This window comes from Hemiscyllium ocellatum, chromosome 1, assembly GCF_020745735.1.
Source record: "Hemiscyllium ocellatum isolate sHemOce1 chromosome 1, sHemOce1.pat.X.cur, whole genome shotgun sequence".
Taxonomy (NCBI): domain Eukaryota; kingdom Metazoa; phylum Chordata; class Chondrichthyes; order Orectolobiformes; family Hemiscylliidae; genus Hemiscyllium; species Hemiscyllium ocellatum.
In genome coordinates, this window is record NC_083401.1 from 146,143,897 (window position 1) to 146,166,355 (window position 22,459).

Genomic DNA, 22,459 nt, shown 5'->3' on the forward strand with positions numbered 1-22,459 from the left:
ACACCCCTTGGCAAAAAAAAGGTTAAATCAAACATGTGTGTTATAGGAAAGATGTGAGAGAGAGATTCAGCATGGACCTGCTTCTCTGGGTCCAGCAACCTCAAAACTGACTGACTGCTTTCAGTGAACTGCCAGATTGCGAAAGCCAAACTAAACCAGAGAAAAAGTGAGCTGGGAGAACACTGACCACTCCCTTTTCAATTGTTTCTTTTAAATTTGAAAGCATTCTCAATAGATCAAGCCAGATGTTTTAGAATCACTGCTTTTATGAGGTCTCTGAAAAAAAGGTGAAGGACAACATAACCTTGTTAAAGGAGCAGCATTGTCACAGTCATTTTAGTTGATTACATCATAAATATCTATTTGTATACCTTTTGTTTGCTTAAGAAACTAACTAAGTTACTAGCAAATCCACATCCAAATGTGTGCATTTTCTATTCACTCCCCATTCAATTCTCTTCAATGTGGCTTCATCTCAAATACATGCATTTTCCTCGAATAATCTTTTCTCGCTTCTGTTCTCATAGTTTCATTCTTATGGTCAAAGCATTTCCAAGAAACAGTCCTGACATCATTTTCATATGATCATCACTGCCATGTTTCAGTTCAAAGGTCACTTTACAGATAGAAACCTTAGCACAATGATTTCAATATGATAGGCTAGAGGTAAGTTTCTCCCTTAAAGAAAGGTAGAGAATATGTATATTTTTAGCTCTTTACAGGACAGACATTACTTTCCAAGGTACACTGATGCAAAGGTAGCAACCAACTACCCATTCAAAGAGAAAACTTGCTCTAGAACCCTCTGGGAGACAGTCATGATTGACTTTGTCATCTCCCCACATGAAGAAGCCGCTCCCAACAAGGCAAAATGTGCTGAAAGGTGTGAAGTGGTCCTTAGTTAGGTATTTAAATGAGCCAGTTGGCTATATAATTACTTGACGTAGGTTGCTTTCACAGATGTGGTTCTCAGAGGGCAGAAAGTGAAAGAGAGCGATACAAACTTTATTTCTGCTCAAATTCTTTTAAAAATAGAAACTTTGTTCAATTGACAACATGGATACTACTGATCACATGATGTCAGTTGAGCACAATTCCTAGAAAATTCTGGTCAACCGTAACTGGATGACAAAAGGTTACATCATCCTCCAGGACCACTCCCTTTTTGTATTGTCATTTCAGCTAAGGTAACATGAAGGAACAGGAAATTAGATGTCTGTCTCAGCCAGTTGTGAATGAAAGATGGCATGGGAAGACACTTCTTTATTTGGAACTAATGATGCCACACTTATCCCAAAGAAAATACTAAGGATTCTGACAAGGGGATGTAAAATCCATTTTGTTTGCTAAGTGTCTCAAGCCAAAACACCAGTCACATGACTGAAGTTGCTACTTGGCACTATGAATTCCAGAAACAGATACAGCAGTTTATTAGGAAAAGTGCTGGAGATTTGGCATTTATTACTAAATGAATATACGAAGTGTTGCTGCAACTGTACAAGGCATTAGTGAAATTGCACATGGAGTATTTCATGCAGATTTGTTGCCCTTTCTTGAGAAAAGATGTATTTGCATTGGAGGCAGTTTAGAGGAGGTGCAGTGGATTGATTCCAAAGGTGAGGTTTTTATTTTATGAAATGAGATTGAGCACTATAGGCCCTTATTCTCTAGGGTTTTGAAGGATGAGTGGAGGTCAAATTGAGGTTTGTAAGATGCTGAAGGGGATTGACAAAGTAGATATAGTTAAAAATCACACAACATCAGGTTTAGTTCAACAGGTTTAATTGGAAGCACTAGCTTTTGGAGCACTGCTCCTTCATCAGGTGGTTGTGGAGTATATGATTCTAAGACACAGAATTTATAGCAAAAGTTTACAGTGTGATGTAATTGAAATTATACATTGAAAAACACCTGGATTGTTTGGTAAATCTCTCATCTGTTAGAACGACCATGTTAGTTTCACTTCTTTCATATGTAAATCTTAAAACATTTTTTAAAAAGTTACATTCTCAAGTGAGGCAGTGACCAAGTTGATGGATGCAGGAAGGACTGTTGATGTCATACACATGGACTTTAATAAGGCATTTGATAAGGTTCCCCATGGTAAACTAATAGAGAAAGTGAAGTCACATGGTGTGCAGGGTGGGCACAGCCTTAGAATTGGAGGGGGTCAATTTAGAACGGAAATAAGGAGACATTTCTTCAGCCAGAGAGTGGTGGGCCTGTGGAATTCATTGCCACGGAGCTCAGTGGAGGCCGGGACATTAAATGTCTTCAAGGCAGAGATTGATAAATTCTTAATCTCCCAAGGAATTAAGGGATATAGGGAGATTGCGGGTAAGTGGCGTTGAAATGTTGATCAGCCATGATTGAATGGTGGAGTGGACACAATGGGCCGAATGGCCTTACATCCACTCCTATTTCTTATGCTCTTAAGAGCGGGGAAGAGAGAAAATATAAAAAAGAAAATAACTTACAAAGCAATATGAAACCTTTTTCCCAAAATATCTTGTGGTTGGTTTTGTTCCCAACAATACAAAGCTATTGAAATGCCTGATTGCCATGGTCTTGTCTCGAATTTTGCTTTGACATATCCAGCTCCTGACTAGACCTTGATAAAACAGTTTCCTTTTAACCTATTTTGGGGTTGAACCTCAGTTTTGTAATAATGTATCATGTAGGATCACATTGAACAGAACAGTAAATATTTATTTATTTAATGACCATACATGATGATAAACATGACGATCTCTAACTGAGCTATCACTAACCAGATGGCTGACATTGATCAGCAAACGACGATCTGTAGCCTCAGGTTAAAAAAAAACATAGTGGTGCAGCAAGGTCAGACCTTTTTATTAATCATTAAAGATCAACTGATCAAAATGGAAAGCAACATTGCAAATATGGTAGATTATCTTTCTTCAAATTTGTCAATCTTGCATAATGTGGCTCTGTTGAAATGATGGAAAACATTTGCTGATCTGAGAGGTCACTGATGATTTTTGGCAAATCAACTGCAAATACTGGTTTTCTTGTAAAAGAAAAATGTTTGTTGCAATTTGGCAATATCAAATGTTCACGCATATTGATGTCTTCATTGTACTTTATATTAAATTAAGCCCGATTTTAATGAATTAAGATGAAACTATGGGAACACTCTTTTCTGGGGTAGGTATATTCACTGAAGAATATTGTAGAAATGTGGAAGGAAAGCATGAAACGATGAGCAAGGCCAGTCTATGTGTTGAGAACAGCTTTCTACATTTTCGAACAGAGTTCAAGATGTTGAGATGAAATTCTTGCTAGGCAGTGGCAAGATGCTGATTACAAGGGATTGTCACTAGTCATCACCCTCATCAACAGCAAATCTCATTTCATTAATGTAAAGTTTCCTCTTATACCACCATCTGGGAGGAAGCTAGATGATGAGAATTCCCAACATCAAAGTCTGGTGACTCCAGCTTGCTGCTTGGACTACCAGCTTAGACACCCAATATCAGTATTTCAAAGCATGCTCCAAAACTGCAGCCACTTGTACTCCACTGGGCACTGGCATCCAACACATGCCAGCCTGCCTGCATCACCACGGCACATCTCTTATCCACTGCTAGTATGCTTCTGCACTGTATTGCAGCATGTTGATTCGCACCACAATTATCATTGCACTCAACTCACAGACGGGACAGTCTGCATCTTAGGACTGCTCGCTTTCTTTCTATCTCATTCAATTTGCATCTACACAGAATTCCTACTTTGTGTTGTCTTGCCTTTCTTTGCTTTGACAGTTTGCCCCCTCAGCCAGAGCACAAAGACTCATAGTACTGTGGTATTTCTTCCCAGACTTTTTTTTTATTTCAAAAATATACTTTATTCATAAAATATGCATAGAATAATTTGATACACTTTACATTAGGTAATGCCATACATATGTTCACATTTACATACACAGCTCAGAATTATTATTATTACAAACAGGTCTGTGCATTTCTCACTCATGTATTGAGCTGAGGCATCAGCAGAGCCCCAAATGACTGCATGGGCCCCCTGATCTTCTTTAGACAGGCAGATGTTAAACAGTGGTCTTTCCCCACCGCGCCTTGGCAGCAGCTGCCCCAAGCTTCAGCGCGTCCCTCAACACGTAGTCCTGGACCTTGGAATGTGCCAGTCTGCAACACTCTGTCGGGGTCAACTCCTTCAGCTGGAAGATCAACAGGTTTCGGACCACCCAGGCAGCCTATGGATTTCTGTGTGGAGCTAGTAACCAGGAGGATTTCTTCCCAGACATGAAGCTTGGCAGCTTGTCATGGGACACTGCATGTACTTCAAGCAAATGGCCACTCCTCAAAGCAATGTCAAGGGAAACGCCTTTTAGTCAGGGATCCTAACATGGTAATTCCAGGTCACCCTCCAATTTCTGACCTTGGGCATTATCAGGCTACTTGGACAGACTCAGGTCTCTGTCTGCGTAGGAGGCAAAGAGCCAGATGGCTCCTTCTGTTCAATTGTGGGCTGTTTTCCCATGCACTGAGAGAACAAGAGGGATTGGATGAGGTGGAAGTAGGTGGTATAGCTGTCACTGCTGGTGCAGGTAGGGGAAAGGTATTGAACAAGTCAATGGACAGAGTAGAGGGCTTACAGGGTTAGCAGCATGGGTGGAATGGATTGTGAGGGTGAGTTGGTGACAGTGACTGAGGGAAGATGTTGCAGGCAAGCGAGAATGGTAGTGCGTGGACCTTGACGGGAGGTGTGTACAATGGCAGATGCAAAATGAGTGTGAGGTAGCAGGTAGAAGATGGTGGCATTTATGCTCGTAGAGTGAGAAGATCGTTGATTTATTTTTTATAATACTGGGCATTCTTTCTGATGGTTGAAACTAGTGCAACTTGGGTGACAACTTTGCACCAGGTTGGCAGGATCTGGTGTGGTGACCTGCATTGACAGTCCTTGGGGTAGTGGACTTGCTCCCCTGCACCACCTATGCACAGTGACTTCTTGTTTCCTGTCCACAAAGTGGGCCACCAATAAGCCTTATCTGCCAAGACAAGGGCAAATGCCACAAACAATGCTTGTTTGGCTATGCAATGGCATATGAAAATGTTCCATTTAGCATGTCCATTCTGCTTTTTATTTAATAAGGTCAGATAAGAGTCTGTTAGGGTTGGTTTCATTAGAAAAAAGGAGATTGAGGGGGAACCTGATTGAGGTCTACAAAATCATGAAGGGTATAGACAGGGTGAAAAGAGATAAGTTTTTTTCCCAGGGTAAGGGATTCAATAATGAGAGATCACACATTCAAGGTGAGAGGAGAAAAGTTTAAGGGGGATACAAACAGAAAGCACTTTACACAGAGGGTGGTAGGTGCCTGGAATGTGTTGCCACCAGAGGTAGTAGAGGCAGGCATGGTAAGTTTGTTTAAGGTACGTCTGGACAGATGCATGAGTAGGTGGGAAGCAGAGGAATACAGGTCCTTAAGAATTGGGCAATAGGCTTAGATAGTGGATTTGGATCGGCACAGGCTTAGAGGGCCAAAGGGCCTTTTCCTGGGCTATAAAGTTTCTCTGTTCTTTGTTCATATCAACTCCACTTTCCCACCTTCACTCATCAACATTGACTCCCTTGCTAGCTAATAACCTCTGTCTTAAAATTGCTACTGTCCCCACCTCCATTTCTCTCTTGTGGAGAGTTCCAAAGATATTTGACTCTCCGAAAGAAAAGATTCCCCACACCTCCACCTTAATTGGACAACCTCTAACTTTTAAACTCTCTCACCCTAATTCTAGTCTTCCCCAAAAATATGAAACTTCCTTTCACCATCTACATTTTCAAATCCCTTCAGGATATTATAAATTTCAATAAAATGACCACTCATTCCTCTAAACTCCAATGGAGTAAGGCCAAGCCTGTTCAACCTTTCCTCACAAGGGAGAGCTCCAAATCCAGCTGTCAATTGAATTGAACATTCCCTGAACTGTCTCTAACACATTTACTTATAGAATGAAATTAAAACCATACACAGTATTCTACTTCTAGTCTCACTAACATCCTGCTACTTCTTTAATCCATTGCCCTAGCAATAAATTAGAGCATTCTATTTGCCTTCCTAATTACTCACCTGCATACTAAGTTTGTGTAATTCATGTGTTAGATAAGCCAGATCCCTCTGTAATTACTCTCTATTTAAATAACGTGCTGCTTTTTAAAATTTTTCTTATAAAAAGTGGACAAGATCGCAATTTGCTTTATTATACATGCCTGCCAAAGAAGAAGAATGTCAACGAGGGACAGTTTTAAGAAACACCTATGTTGTTTCTCATTGCCTCTAAGTGGCCATTTAAGGGCCTTAGTTGGTAATGGATTGAGGAAGTCCCGAATGGACAATCTCACCCAGAAATTAACTATCAAGTTGGTGAGAAGGAAGCAATTCAAAAGGGCCAATTAGCCCAATTATTACCCCGCTCTCCATCTTTCTCATCAGCTTCCAGGAGGGGATTGTTCAGTCCTCCTTTTATTTTATTTTATTTATTTTTTGCATGGAACTGCCTAGGGTACAGGGCAAGAATACAGCAAGGAGTCACTGGTTAATGAAACTGATAGGCTGGAAAATCTAGAAAATCTAGGAGCTATATAGCTGCTGGTTTGCTTATGTGACAGACTTGCACTTCCAGCTCTTAGTCAGAGAGCCAGATATCATTGCTTTATGAATAGTTTCTAACTCTTTGGAAGTCATTTGTTTATTCATTTTGATCTGATTTTGCTTACCTTTATGACAGCACAGGAATAGTTTATAATGATGAGGTAGTTACACAATGGTAATGTCAACGGGCTAGTAATCTTGCGGCTGATATTCTTGGAACATTGATTCAAATCCCACCATACCAACAATCATAGACTTTTGTAAAAACCCAGTGGCAGAGGTAGATCTCTTTGAACCCGACTACAGTGGAAGGAAGATTGCATGTCTTCCTTCCAGAAGAGAAAGTCAAGTACTAACTATGAGGAATACATTTTGTGAAGAGAATGCAATGGCCATATTTGTGGCATGTGACTGATTGTGATATGAAAAGTATGTGAATATGTTGAGGGTGAGTGCAAATATTGATTGTTCAGATAGGAATGCAAGGAGGTGACTGACGGAAAGTGACGAATAGAGTTATTAACCATGTGGTTTGAGGAACGCTGTACAGAGAGTGCTGGTGAAGTCAGAGCATGAACATGTTACAGCACTCACCTTCCCTGCTCTGTGCCCGTGTTAACGCATGGCAAGGCAGCAGTAATAAGTGCCTGGTATCTTTGACTGAGGGTACAAAATGCTAAAAGGCAATTCAAAGTGAAGATGCTGTGAGCATCCAGATGGGCTCTGAGTGAGATAGCACAATGACAGTGAGCAATGAGCCAGAAGATGTAGTCTGGTCAAGTCTATGAGCTGGGTACATATTCCTGAGCCAGAGAGTATGAGCTGTCGCTTTGTAATGATAGTTGCTGCTGTAGCATTGAATTGAAAACATTTCCTGTAAGTTGATTGGAAATGTGCGATGAGGATTCTTAGAGATTTGCACATGTCAAATGTGAACATCCATAGACATGGAATGCATGTGATTGGTACCCATGGGACGTGCCCTGTGATATTGATGCCAGGTTTCCAACATGGAGGTTGTTTGGAGCAAGTGGTCAGCTGAATTGACCAGGTACATGTCCTGGCTTCCTTGTAAAGCTTTTCCATGCCTAGTTTGTTTAGCGAGTTTAGTAAGGTGGGTGGCTAAATATTAATGAGGCGAGTTGTGGCATTAACAAGTCATTTAACATGTGTTAATCCTGATCAACTGGTATTTCATTGCTACTCAGTAAGAATCTTGCCAGGCCACTTGCAAAAAGCAGAAAAGGTGGAGTGAGATGATGTTAATGTCAGGGTGGGCCTTGCTGCGCTGGCCACCCAATTGTGCCACACATCTCACCATGGGCTTCCCTGGCTATCTTTCACATTTCGATAACAGTGCTGCCCTTTGAGTCAATTTTTGGATCTGATTAGGAAGTTATCTAGTTGCTGTGTGAATCCCTTGGAAAGTGTTGTGCTAAAATGTCTTCCTAATCTCAGAAAATTGCACTCTAAAATCCAATAGAAAAACTAAAGCATAATAATAGTTGACACTTTTTGTTGACCACCGAGAATAATATATATGCCTTTATGTGTTATTATCAAAGGAAACTGAACATGAAAAAAAGATTTTTAGAAAACCTTAGCAATTACAATGTTAACCTTGTCAATAATGACAAACTGGAACAGGACGCCATTTTCACCTTGCTCATCCTGAGTACTATTGATTAATTGTCCAGTTCCTGGAACCTGCAATTAAAATATGCCAACAGATATGATGCAATACATGGTGCATTAAAAAAAAGTCTGATTTATATTATTGAAACAAAAGTAATCCCCAGACATTTGAATATTTGTCAGTTTGTAAGTTGTAGTTTATTGCAAATTGTATGTGTTACAATAGGAAGGGTGATACTATTGTTCTAATTATTAACCGGATTACATATGCAAGTGGTATTGTTAAATATTAACTAATTGATAAAAATTGATCATGTGGCAACCGATTCTTCCAATCCCTGTCCTCGATTCCCCAAGTCCAGTGGCTGAAATATATAAAAAAAGAATAATACTGGAGCAAGGCTTTGAGAGAAAAGACAAGTAGTGGGAAACCAGCAAAGAGAACACAGTACTTTAGCACCATGAAACTGACTTTGGTGCTTTTGTTCTGCATTACAGTAGTTCAAGCACAGTCTGATGACTATGATTATGGTTTTGATGACACTCAGACGGGTCAGTCTGAGACACCAAGTGCTGAGTCACCAACTCTTGGGGTAAGATATGTGAAAAATATTGTGCTGTATTGTGATTTATAGTGATTCTCTGCACAGCGCTCACATTTGTGCTCTAGTATTCTTTTGCTAAGTTCAAACATTTATTTGTTTCTAACGTTCGGAAATAAGGATCGTGTTTATCTCCCATTGTTGATCAAGTTGAAATCCACAGAACGAGTAATAAAAGAGTACTAGTAGAGTGCCCCTATATGAGTTAAAATTGCCTATGTCCTGTGGCTCAGTTAACTTGGCATTATACCATTTGTACGAAGGAGATAAAGCTATTCAGTAATACACAATGGCATCTGAAATAATCTAAATTTGATTTTGAGTGTGAGGTCACGACAAGATTTAAGTCTCAACTCACAAAGTGTTCTCACTTTTGCACTAGAGGGCATAAATTTAGGGTGAAAGGGGAGAAATTTAAAAGGGACCTAAGGGGCAACTTTTTCACACAGAGGGTGGTGCGTGTATGAGCTGGAATGAGCTGCCAGAGGAAGTGGTGGAGGCTGGTACAATTACAACATTTACAAGACATCTGGATGGGTAGGAAGGCTTTAGAGGGTATGGGCCAAGTGCTGGCAAATGGAACTCGGTTAGGTTAGGATATCTGGTCGGCATGGATGGGTTGGACCAAAGGGTCTGTTTCCATGATCTACAGCTCTATGACTCTATGACTAAGTGAAATTGAACATTCAAAAGTTTGTAGTGCCTGTAATTATCTTCCATGATATACAGACATGAGTGCAGAGTTCAGTCCCCCAAATAAACTGAATAATTCCTTAGTTAAATTAATTAATTAATTTAACTTAATTTGTTAAATGGACACATTAATCCTTAATGGGCTAGTACCATGCAACTTAATTCCCAGCCTAACACTATAACGTGAATAAATAGCCTATCAACTAGCAAGCTAATATTAAAATTTACAGCAACATTATAATGCTAGCCAGAAGATTTTTCCACATATGTTTAACTGGCTGAGGCTGCTTTGAGCTTTTACTTAATACAGGTAATAGCTGAGCTGGCTTTGTAACTCAGTGCCAGTGATTTACTTAATTGTCAAAGCAAGTGTTGGTTTCATATGTCAGGACAAAATGGGCTCAGTTGTCAGAGTTAAAGATCACACGACACCAGGTTACAATCCAACAGGTGTATTTGAAAGCTTTCGGAGCACTGCTCCATCGTCAGTTACCTCATGGGGCAGGATCATGGAATATAGAATTTATCATAAAAAATCAATACAACTGATGCGATGTATTGAACAAACGCAGATTGCCTTTAAGTCTTAAGCACTTTAGAATGGGGATGCAGGTTTCAATTGATTCAAATGCAAATCCAAGAATTTCTTTCAAGTCACAGTCTGAGTTAACTTAAGGTTTTATCAGTGGATGAAAGCAGGTGAAATCTCAGCTCAGACAATGCATAAAAGTTGTGAGGTTAGAGTCTGTCTGTATCCCAACCTTCAGTCAGACACACTTCCTTTCACAGGCATATACTCTGTCACATTATCAAACACACACAAGGAACGCATACACATGCACACATATCCTCTCTCTCACACACACACACAGACACATTCACACACGCGCACGTACGCACACACTAACCGTCTCCCTCACACATATACATACATGTACACACACATATGTCCATGGGGTGCATTCGCATTTGCAGATACATTCTATTTTGTTCCAAAGCACAGAATCAGTCTATGTGACATTTTATAAATTCCTACTTTGGAAATAGGACCAGTCTGACTCAAGGTTGGGTTACAGACAGACTCTGATCTCACATCTTCAGTGCATTGTCTGAGCTGAGATGTCACCTTTTCTCATTCACTGATAAAACCTTAAGTTGTCTCGGGACTGTGACTTGAAAGAAATTCTAGGATTTACATATGAATCCATTGAAACCTGCATTCCCATTCTAAATGTTTAAAGGCTTAACAGCAATCTAGGTTTATCTAGTACATCAGTCGTATGACTCTTTGATCTTTTACCATAAATTCAGTGTCCCATGATTCTGCCCCACTAGCTCCCTGACAAAGGACCCATGCTCCAAAAGCTTGTAGTTCCAAATAAACCTGTTGCACTGTAAGCTGGTAAGTTGTGTGATTTTTAACTTTGTCCACCCCAGTTCAACACAGGTACCTCCACATCAATTATCAAAGCCTTTCTAACTCTCAGATTTTTGCTGAATTAAAATTAAAAAGTAAGGATTCAGAAAGCAGTCAGCAATTCATGTAGCTCAATGTTCTCTTCCATAGCCTCGTGGACACAGACCACATGTTGGAGGCGAAAGCACCTACAGAAGAACTCAACCACTTCCCAGTGGTCGAAGAACTTATGAAAGAAAAACGGGCTATAGAAATCAGCCCACTCCATCCACACAACGATCTGCCATTGTTGAGGAGAGTATAAACTTGGATGCAGGAGGATGCACTCATTTAAATCCAGAAAAGGTAAGGCCCGCCAACTTCCAGGATGCAGTGCATTGGATTGAATCTAGCATCTAGAAAGCTTTACCACCGAGATGGAGATCTCAAGCTTGAGTTGATGGGTGGTGGGCCTGTGGGGTTAACTTTACCAGCAATGACCAATTAAGTGGCTGCTGCCAGGATTACCATCTACAGTACTTGAAGATATTAGTCCACTTTTCAAAGCTGGACCATTTTGCAATATCTGGCAGCAATGGATTTTCATTGAATTGCAGCTAATAAAGGGTGGTGGGCCCTCAACATCAGACTTGAAACCAATACCAAACCTGAACTCACCTCCCCTAGTGGTAGTGAGTGTGTGAGACCTCATGAGAGCTTTTTTTTGATGTTTCAAATTTTTCAGAAAGTCTTCAGTCACTTACTCCATCTTGTGACTCTATCCATTTATCCTGTCTACATCAGCATTACATCAGCAGCTGGCAAATCAGATGGTGGTGCTGCTTATCTGTCATTGTTTCAGGACTTCCTTGTAACCCACCCCTCACCCGCCAAACTCCTGCACCCCTGTAATTAGACAGTGTACCATCCTGTCTTCTTCATTTGAACAGCTAATGTACCTTTAGCCATAATTGGTCTCTTGGTCAAAACTTGCATCAGACATGTGCTGGTGTGATGTATGGACAGGAACTGGAACTGCTTCTGGCATCAGAGCAAAGATTCGGCCAGGGTCTGTCTGGCAGATGAGCTGAAACACTGTTTATGTTTGCCTAGGATGGTTTGCCTGGATGGCCTTTGATATGGAGACGATATGGAGTTGAAATCTCATCTTAGCTTTAAAAAAGAAATTGCTGGCAATATGATAGATCCTGAGGGAATAACTGTAAAAATGGTGGATTTAGTAGCATCATGATAACATTTGTGGGTGATGATGGTGGTTTCAGTCTTCCCAAAAGCAAAGGGAAGAAAGTGTAATTTAACCATTGATGGATGTTGGACAAACAGTATGACACACTGGAGAGAACTGGTAGAGAATGAAGCTTGGTTGTCAAGGTGGTCAGGAATACTGCAGGTGTAAAGTACAAAAAGCTAGTTGAAAGCCAATGTAACTGGCTGGGGAGAGTCTGCATTACATTATGGCCAATGTCAGTCAAATGGTGTCTTATGTTTCTTCACCTCAGTTCCTTAATTGTGCTGACCTAGGAACATTATTTATATCTTCCTGTCATTGTGCATCACATTTGGAGACTGATGCCTTTGACGCAAAATCACATGAAACTTTGCCAAGGCGTCAGAAAAAAACTTGATCCATGCCTCAAATTCTTTAAAATAACAGAATTTCCCAAAGACCAATGGGTGGTAGATTGCCTGAGCAGTAGTGTATGCCAATAATATGCTCTAACAAGGAAACTAAAGGTCTCCAATTAACTTGTTCATGGCTATTGCCACTGCATCTTGCAAATCAAAGGCCAACCTCCATGAAGCACTTGTGATTGTGAGGGTTCATGCCCCCAACATGTCAGACATGATTTGTTGTCCATAAGCACAAAGTAGGAATAAAAAAGGGAAGTGATGATGGGCCAATTCACCAATATTTTGGCATTGCACAGATTACTTTGTTGAAGCATCTGCCCAGCAATGCCACTAAGACTGCTATCGGTGGGTGCTCTTGGGGCTGTACTTTGAAAGATCTAAGAAGAACAGACAGGCAAAAAATTGAGGAGTCAAGAAAGTAAGTGCTTTTCCTGTCACAGGAGTGACAAAGGGAATTTGTGCTTGGCAGCCTATGGATTTCTGTGTGGAGCTAGTAGCCAGGAGGACCACAGTTTTGACCAGTGCAGATTCTGAGTGAAAGGCCTTGCCAAAGAAAGGGTTCTCGTGAGCATTTGGCATCTGGCAATGACCTGAACCCAAAAATACAGGAAGGCTTGGGATAGGTCAAGCAGAGCACAGTTTGATTGAACTCTGTCTTGCTTGCTGCTTTCTGGAGAGGGGTTACTAACATGGCCCAAGTATCCAGATTACTAAGTACCTATTTACCTAATTAGTTGAAATCTTTGTATTTGGAAGTGATATGAGAGATGCAAAAATTGTGAGTTAGTTATCTTTTATCACTTAAGAAAATTGAATGTCAGAGAACAAGTTGAAATGTCATTCCAACTAAAAGCTAAAAACTTTTTACCCAATAATACAACAAGCAATTCAATTTTCCTGATCTTTCTGTTATAAGCTTTCTCATATCCCTTTATCGATTTCCATTTAAGGGAACATTGTGTCCAACTGGCTGTGAACTGAGGACTAGGCTTCTGAAGGAGGAAAAGAATATAAAACCAGCCATTGATAACTTAGCAGTGGAAGTTTCAAATCTTACTCAGTCTACAAACACGATGCATGTTTACATTGAAAATGTAGATCGTGAAATGCAATGGCGAGAAACACAGTACACAGGTATGGATTCCCTCTACTTTAGGGAGCAATCCATTCTGCCAACATCGGTTTGTTCAATCAATCCTGGAAAATAAACCTGAGTCGCGGTACCAATGGAAAGTTTATACAATTCATACTCATGCATGTATACCTCTGCAGGGAATTATAAAGTACTGGATTCATACAATACAGAGCTGGAAAACCATTTTGCATTGATAAATAACACAGTAAACAACCGCATGCTTTCATCAACCATCAATACGATGCATTCTGTTTTGGAGATTCTCAACCAGAAGCTGCGTGTTCTTAGAGGAGCAGTATTGACACAAATAGATCACTGTAAGATGCCGTGCACTGTTACTTGTAATATCCCAGTGGCATCAGGGAAAGGTAAAGATTTGTCATAACGTTCAATTCCTTTTTATTGCTATATTTCTCCATTTTTTCACTATGACAATATGAGTTTGCATGCATTTTTATTTTGCAGAATGTAACGACATTTATGAGAAAGGTGGTACAGAATCTCAAATGTACTTAATCAGACCAGACTCCTCTAAAGCACCCTACAAGATTTACTGTGATATGGTAACAGCAGAAGGAGGTACCTATCTTGCGCAACATAAAATATTATTTTCTAGCAAATTATTTTAGCTTCTGTATATCATTTAATTATATGAATGATGTATAAGAGACTTATATAACTTCCAAATACTTTTTTGATTTGTAACAATAAAAATATTTTCCAGGGTGGGCACTGATTCAAAACAGACAGGATGGTAGTGTTGATTTTGGCAGATCTTGGGATGCCTACAAAAATGGATTTGGCAATATTGCATTCGATTCAGGAAAAGGGTTTTGCGATACCCCAGGTGAGTTTGTTAAAATTGTTCATAAACATTAACGACTTGTTCAAAAAATCATGGCAAAGCTTACTGCAGTAACAAGTCCAACTCAAAATGAAAATTTTCAAGGAAAATCATTACAAAATAAAAGTTCAATTGTAGTCATTTAAAACAAAAGTCCTTCTTGAGGCATAGGTAGCACTGGCTACACTAATATTTATTGCCTATCACTAATTGTCCAGCATGTGGTTAAGGGTCACAAATAGATAAGCGTGGCAAAATTTCTTCCTGAAAGGATATTAGAGAACCAGATGAGGTTTTGCAACAATCAACAGTGGTTACATGTTCACCATTAGGCTAACTTTTATTCTAAACTTTTTTTAATGTTAAAATCAAATTTCACCTCTGCCATGATAGGATTCAAACCTACCTATGGTTGTCAGATCAGTGACATTACCACTATGCCACTGTCTCCTTCTGTTTTGAGCATAAATTTGTCCTCATATAGTCCTTGGGTCCCACAAACAGACTCAAAAGCTTTGTAAATTCTGTTTTAATTATGTCTATAGGAGCTATTTTATCGAAAATGTTTCTATGAAGTCCTGAAAATAAATTGGCTGCTTTCCGAATCTCACGTCCACAAGTTTTCCATGACCTGGAGAAAACAAACAGAAATGTATAAAATCAGGGGTATATCTACAGTAAACAAACATTTAGGTGCGTTTAATCCTCAGGTGATTGGCTACGTGGGTTTCCTCTGGGTGCTCCGGTTTCCTCCCACAGTCCAAAGATATGCAGGTTAGGTGGATGAACCATGGGAATGCTCTTTGGGGAGTCAGTGTGGATTCAATGTGCCATTTGGCCTACTTCCACACTGTAGGTATTCTCAGATTCTATGGTGAGAAATCTATTAATGTTGACAGCTGATACCTGGTATTCACAAATAGCCAGTTGAACGTATGATATGGAGGAGCCAGTGTTGGACTGGGGTGGACAAAGTTAAAAATCAAACAATACCAGGTTGTAGTCCAACAGGTTTTATTTTTGGAAGCACCAGCTTTTGGAACACTGTTCCTTCATCAGGTAGTTATGGAACAGGATCATAAGGCACAGAAGTATTGCAAAAGATTGCAGTGTCATGCAACTGAAATGATATATTGAACAAACAAGATTGTTGTTGAGTCTTTCATCTTTTAGAATGGGTTGCAGGTTTCAGTTCATTAGTATGTAAATCCCAGAATTTCTTTTAAATTATATTCTTGAGATAACTTAAGATCTTATACAAAAAAGGTGACATCTCAGCTCAGACAATGCATTAAAGGTGAAGGCAGTGCAGGTATCAGTGGGGGGGCACTTCGGGCCTAGTGACCATAATTCTATTAGTTTTAAGATAGTGATGGAAAAGGATAGATCAGGTCTAAAAGTTGAAGTTGTAAATTGGAGAAGGGCCAATTTTGACAGTATTAGGCAAGAACTTTCAAAAGCTAATTGGGGGCAAATGTTTGCAGGTAAGGGGGCGACTGGAAAAGGGGAAGCCTTCAGAAATGAGATAATGAGAGCCCAGAGAAAGTATATTCCTGTCAGGGTGAAAGGGAAGGCTGGCAGATATAGGGAATGCTGGATGTCTAAAAAAAATTAAGAGTTTGCTTAAGAAAAAGAAGGAAGCATATGTCAGAGTGATGCTCTGAAAGCTAGAGTGCTTCCAATTAAATCTGTTGGATTATAACCTGGTGTTGTGTGATTTTTAACTCTGCAAATATAAGTCTGCAAATACAAATTCACCCCAAAGACTTATATGTGTGTATGTGTATGCATGAGAGAGAAAGAGAGAGACAGTTAGTGTGTGCATGTGAGTGTGTGCGTGTGATTGTGAGTGTACGTAAGAGGGTATGCGTTTGTGTGTGTGCAAGTTTGGTAAAATGTGTGTGTGAGTGTGATGGAGTATAAGACTGTGAGTGGATGTGTGTGGGGGTCTGAGTGTGGGACGTGTATGTGTGTGCATATGAGGGAGAATGTGTGCATGAGAGAGGGTTTTTTGAGAATGTGAGTATGTAAAAGTGTATGAATGTGTGCTTGTGTGTGTGTGAGAGAATGGAAAGTGTGGTGTGGTCACCTGTAGGGTGACATGAACCTAAAGTCCCAGTTGATGACATCCTCATGGGTACCGAACTTGGCTATCAACTTCTGCTTGGCCATTTTGTGTGGTTGCTTGTCCCAAAGTCTGCCTTGGAGGATGGTCACCCTACCATCGAGACCAAATGGCCTGGTCTGCTGAAGTGTTTCCTGACATGGAGGGAACACCCTGTCTGGTGATTGTTGTGCGGTTTTGAATCACAGGTTGTCATAGTGTCTGTTTGGTCTTACCAATGTACCATGCCTTGGGGCATCCTTGCCTGTAGCGTATGAGATAGACAATGTTGGCTGAGCCACATGAGTACCTGCCACGTACATGGTGAGTGGTGTCACCATGTGTAATGGTGGTATCTTGTTGACAGTCTGACACGTCTTGCAGTGGTTGCCATGACAGGGTTGTATGATGTTGTGGTTGATGAGGGAGAACGTGTGTATGAGAGAGTGTTTTTTGAGTATGATGATGTTGTCCTGAAGGTTGGGCAATTTTCAGTGAACACTGGTCTGTTTAAGGTTTGGCAGTTGTTTAAAGGCGAGAAGTTGAGGCATGGGAAGGTTTTGGCGAGGTGCTCATCCTCATGTGTTGCTGGCTGCGAAGCACATGGCATAGTAGATAAGGGTAGTGGACAATGAATCCATGTTTATCTACCTTTTCAAGTTATGATGGACTTATCCCACATTTTTCAGGACTCCTAATTGTTGCCTACAATTTTGAGTTTTATCTTTTTATATCTTCTCAGATGTTTTATATTTTTTTTATTTGTTCATGTAACATGGACATCATTGGCTTCAGCCAATATTTTTGCTTTTTCCTAATTACCCTTGAGAAGATACTGGTGAGCTGTCTTCATGAACCATTACAGCCCACAGTGTTCAGGATGAACTTGTAATGAAGTAATAGGTACAAATGGTACCTTTATTTTGACATGAGTATCTGGTAACCTTACCTCTTCAAAGCAGCGCATGGCTTTGCAAATAGGTCAGAAATATAATGAATTAAATCAAAATGATAAAATATTGTGCAAGTCATTTTCAATGCATATACTTTGTTTTAGCTGTTGTTAATGTTCTTGCTTTCTCTCCTGAAGGTGTCAACTGCCTCCGATAATGTGCTTTGGCAATTTATTTATTTGAAGGAAGCATCACAGATGAGATAATCTTATTTTTATCGGATGTTCTTTCATTTACATTATCCAGTGGTGAACTGCTTGCCCTGGTTTTCCCTCCTGAAGCCAGGAAGTGCAGCACTAATTTTAATGCGTTTCAAGTTCAACCATCTTCAGCCAAGATACTTATGCTAAGATACAATAACGGCAGAGCAAGACTTCTCGCTCATTTTAAAAAGTGAAAATATGTATTAGTGAGATCCATCTGCTCAACTTCCCTTCTGTCCCAATGAAAAAGTTGACTTCTTCAAGGGATTTGGCACAATTTTTTAATTGTGAAATATTATAATTTTTACTGCACACGAGCGACTTTGCTGCAAGCGGGAGTGCTGCTGGCTATGCAACTGTGGGAAGATGTATCTGAAGCTAAATTTAATCTTATTCTCACTAGACATCCCTATTTGTACATTTCTCAGGATTGGCCAATAGATTATGATTAAGAGAATAAACCCTGAAAGACTAAGCCAACTGAGATCTTTTAACACAACCCCAATCAGGAATTGAGAATAGGGTAAAACTCCGATCTGGGTAAAAATCCTTTTTGTGTATTAGAGCGCAATATACTTTATTCTTGCTGCCGTTCTATGGAATCAAAGTTGTTCTGCTTCTAAACTTCCTTGCAGGTGAATACTGGCTGGGAAATGATCGAATCAGTCAACTGACAAGATCTAAGCCCACAGAGCTCTTTTTTGAGATGCAAGACTGGGAGAATGAGCAACTTACAGCCCATTATGCCTCATTTACTGTACAAAATGAGGTCAACCATTATCGCCTGACAGTTAATGGCTACTCAGGAAATGCTGGCAATACTCTTTTGGAAGGGGCTAAAATGCTCATCGGCATTAACAGGACAATGACAATTCATCAGAACATGAAGTTCAGTACATATAATAGAGATAACGATGAATGGTAAGTCTTGAGAAAGAGGTTGTGCTTATTTCTTTCACTATTCAAGTTTTTAACCAGTTTTGCGTGAGTTTAAAAGTCTAAGGGGCAAATGTTGTCTTTGGTATTTAAATTCAGAAGTTTCCTTGCCAACACATACATCCAAAATGTAGGTGCACCAGCAATATTCCAGCAGTTAATTTTACCCATTGGAAATAGAGCAATCAGCTTCCTATATTTTTATAACCTGAAATTCCCCTTTGATATTTCTTCATCTCACTACCAATCATACAACGTTAAAAATGTTCAAAATACTCATCCTTTAATTTTGCCTTTGAACACCTTCCCTATTCTTTTCTCTTTGCATCACCATTCCTCATGTGAACCACCTTGTGATATTTTGGTACCCACCTTTTATTTGGGCGCAAATTGACAAAGTCTGGAGCTAGGGCCAGTGGAACTGTGGCATGACAGAGCTGGGGGATTTTTAATTTGGTACTTACAAGATGCTTGCTCAGCCTAAATTGGAACTGGGTATGTGTAATCACAATGCTTTGATTTAGATTAAGTTATCTGACTGACCCTCAGCTAAGGATTGATTATTCTGGATTTATTATGAATGGATTAGTGACTTTTTAAAAACTTGCACGAAATAATTCTATCTGAACGTGTTATTTAGTTCATTAACAGAGCAAAATTTCTCTTTCCAAGTTTAGCAGTGCTCTTATGTTGCAACCTCAGTGTTGGTATATGTGGCAGCTGCAAAAGGTACAGGATGTAATTTGAGTATCAGAACCAGAAACAAAAAAATGCAAGAGATATTTGGGCAGGTTGGGAAACATCTCTAGAGAGAGAAAAATGTGATTTTTCAAGTCAGGTCTGACTCTTCATAACATAAACAGAATCTGCTTTGGAATGTGATTCTGCTCTCTGGGAAAACGTATTGATTGACCCTCTTGACAAGTCCAATCCGAGATGCTCTAGCTGCAATTAATATCAATTTAAAAATTCAAATAAACTTAGTAAACATATAATTCTAGCAAAATGCATCTTACATTTTAAAATTTTATTTCTTTGCCTTTTTAAGTGACCTAAGAATTAACCTAATGTAATGCTTGCCTATTTATGAGTGGTAACACTTAAAGCATTTACCATGCTTGGATTTTTCAGTTTAATTTCAAAATCTAGAGGGCTCATGGAATTCTGGATAAGTCAGGAATATGGGCTTTAAAATTATGCCACGCAATCATATCATATAGTTGTGTAAAATGACAAGGTGAAATTTAAAATAGAGGTGAACCAATTTAAAATAAATAATTCTGGACCTCTGTTTATAAAATCATATCAAACTGTTAGCAGTAGTATCAAAGTGAGTGGCACAGTGGTTAGCACTGTTGCCTCACAGTGCCAGAGACCATGGTTCAATTTCTGCCTTGGGTGACTCTCTGTGCGGAGTTTGCACATTGTCTGTGTGGGTTTCCTCCCACAATCCAAAAATGTGCAGGTTAGCTGAATTGACCATGCTAAATTGCCCGTGGTGTTGGGTAAATGTAGGGGAATGGGTCTGGGTGGGTTGCGCTTCAGTGGGTCGTTGAGGACTAGTTGGGCTGAAGGGCCTGTTTCCACACACTGTAAGTAATCTAATCTAATAGCAGATAATACATCTGTTTCCAAAAGAACAAAATCCACTAAGGAGTTATATTGGAATGGGTTACTAAAAACCGCATTAACACATTGTCTATTGGAATCTTGTCCTTTTCCTTTCCTTTTACTAATCTAATGGGAATTTGTACCATTTCAATGTATTTCAACACAAATTGGGGATCTGACATCGTTTTACCATTGACAGGGAACCTGGAAACCCAGACAAACAATGTGCCAGAGAAGATGGTGGCGGCTGGTGGTATAATCGCTGTCATTCTGCAAATCCAAATGGGAGATATTATTGGGGTGGAAATTACACAAAAGCTTTGGCAAAACATGGCACTGATGACGGGATTGTGTGGATGGATGCAAGAGGATCTTGGTATTCTATGAAGAAAATGAGCATGAAAATCCGGCCAGCAATCTCATCAAGTGGTGCACAGGAACAAATGCCTCAATCATTCTTTGAACCCAAATCATAGGATAAAAAGCCCAGAAATGCTTTAAACAAAAATAAATTTTATGAAGATTTCATACCCTTTCTTTAAAATTTCTAATCTCTCAGTATGCTATTGAGAAGATTATGATATGAGTATTCAAGTCTAAAATGTTTGTGAATTCCTGAATGCATTAAAATATGTAAACCATTAAAAGATTGGACAGGTTTTTACTATGATTTTGGGATCTCCACATTGGGATGAAATGAAGAGTCCTGTATTCAGTTTTAACAGTGAGACTGGCTGCACAGCTTTCAGGATTTGGCCTCCCTATTGACCGCCTCCAGGTTTGTATCCAACTAGAAATGATGGGTAGACTCCTGTTCTGCTGGTCCAGTCAGAGAACTGGGAACTGGACTCTTAACAGTTCTGTCTGGAAAGGTGGGTGCTCATGGAAGTACCTCTGAAGAGAGACCACAATGAAAACCTTTGGTTGGAATGTTTGGACCATAGGGGCTACCTTTTCCTTCATGTGACATCTACAATGAACCATGGAATCTATAGGTCCAATGGCCCCTGGGATGCCATAGAGAGTTGCCTCCAGAAATGGTGGGTAGGCCATTCTGAAACAAGAAAATCATTGGAAAGAATCAATCTCAATTGGTCACCCAACACTTAGATTGACTGCTTGCCTCTGCAAGTTTTCAGGAGCAGGAAAATCGACATTTCAGACTGGAGCCCTTCATCAGGATTCCTAATGAAGGACTCTTGCCCGAAACATCGATTTTCCTGCTCTTTGGATGCTGCCTGACCTGCTGTGCTTTTCGAGCAACACACTCTCAGCTCTGATCTCCAGCATCCGGAAACCTCAATGTCCCCTCTGCAATTTTTCACCCTTCTTCACTGTGGAGGGTATAGATCAGGGAGATCTCTCATAAAGCTTTCTCCTATTCTCTTATCTTGCCTCCAAATCTATCACTGTGGAACCATGGGTAGACTCAATAGGTCAATATGCCCATTGGCAAAATGATTTCCATTGTTGATTGAATGTTGAAGGTGGAATCTTGTATTTGCAACAGCTCCCATTATAACTTAACCACCAGGCAGGGCATAGGCAATTTTGGATCCATAGTCATTTTTATATTGGCCCAATTTCACACCGCATTAGTTTTACAGTATATGAATCCAATCTGAATCTACGCTATTCATTCTGGAAAACTTGTGTTAAAATAATGAATCTTTCAAGCTACTACCCTTCACCAATAGGAAAAGCATTCAGTTTTGTTTTGTTTGTCATTCTTTCATAATGTGCAGATATCTTTGACTTGTCCAACATTCTTTGTCCTTCTGGAATTGCCCTTTAACAGATAACAGTGAGCCACTATAGAATCATAGGGTCATACAGCATGGAAATGGTTCAACTCATACATGCTGATCAGGCATCCCAATTTGGTTCAACTCATCCATGCTGATCAGGCATCCCAATTTGACCTAGCCCCATTTGCAAACATTTATCCCATATCCCTATAAACCCTTCCTATTTGTATATTCATCCAGACGTCTTTTAAATGTTGTAATTGCACCCATCTTTACCGCTTTTTCTGGCAGGCCATTCCATAAGTGCAC

The 22,459-nt window shown here is 39.8% G+C and overlaps 1 protein-coding gene across 1 annotated transcript; it reads left to right on the forward strand.

Annotated features, from left to right (window-relative positions):
- Nucleotides 1–8,733: 8,733 nt before the first annotated feature.
- Nucleotides 8,734–20,878, forward strand: fgb (fibrinogen beta chain). The gene is made up of 8 exons (XM_060828664.1): nucleotides 8,734–8,865; nucleotides 11,135–11,329; nucleotides 13,567–13,750; nucleotides 13,889–14,119; nucleotides 14,217–14,330; nucleotides 14,476–14,598; nucleotides 18,491–18,776; nucleotides 20,602–20,878. The coding sequence occupies exons 1-8, from the start codon at nucleotides 8,734–8,736 to the stop codon at nucleotides 20,876–20,878; spliced, it is 1,542 nt and encodes a 513-aa protein (XP_060684647.1).
- Nucleotides 20,879–22,459: the final 1,581 nt, after the last annotated feature.

Bases quoted from the DNA above. Each gene is read 5' to 3' on its own strand.
- fgb (XM_060828664.1), top strand. From the start codon at position 8,734: ATGAAACTGACTTTGGTGCTTTTGTTCTGCATTACAGTAGTTCAAGCA. The intron at 14,120-14,216 runs GTAAAGATTTGT...TTTATTTTGCAG, and splicing joins CCCAGTGGCATCAGGGAAAG to AATGTAACGACATTTATGAG. The intron at 18,777-20,601 runs GTAAGTCTTGAG...TACCATTGACAG, and splicing joins AATAGAGATAACGATGAATG to GGAACCTGGAAACCCAGACA.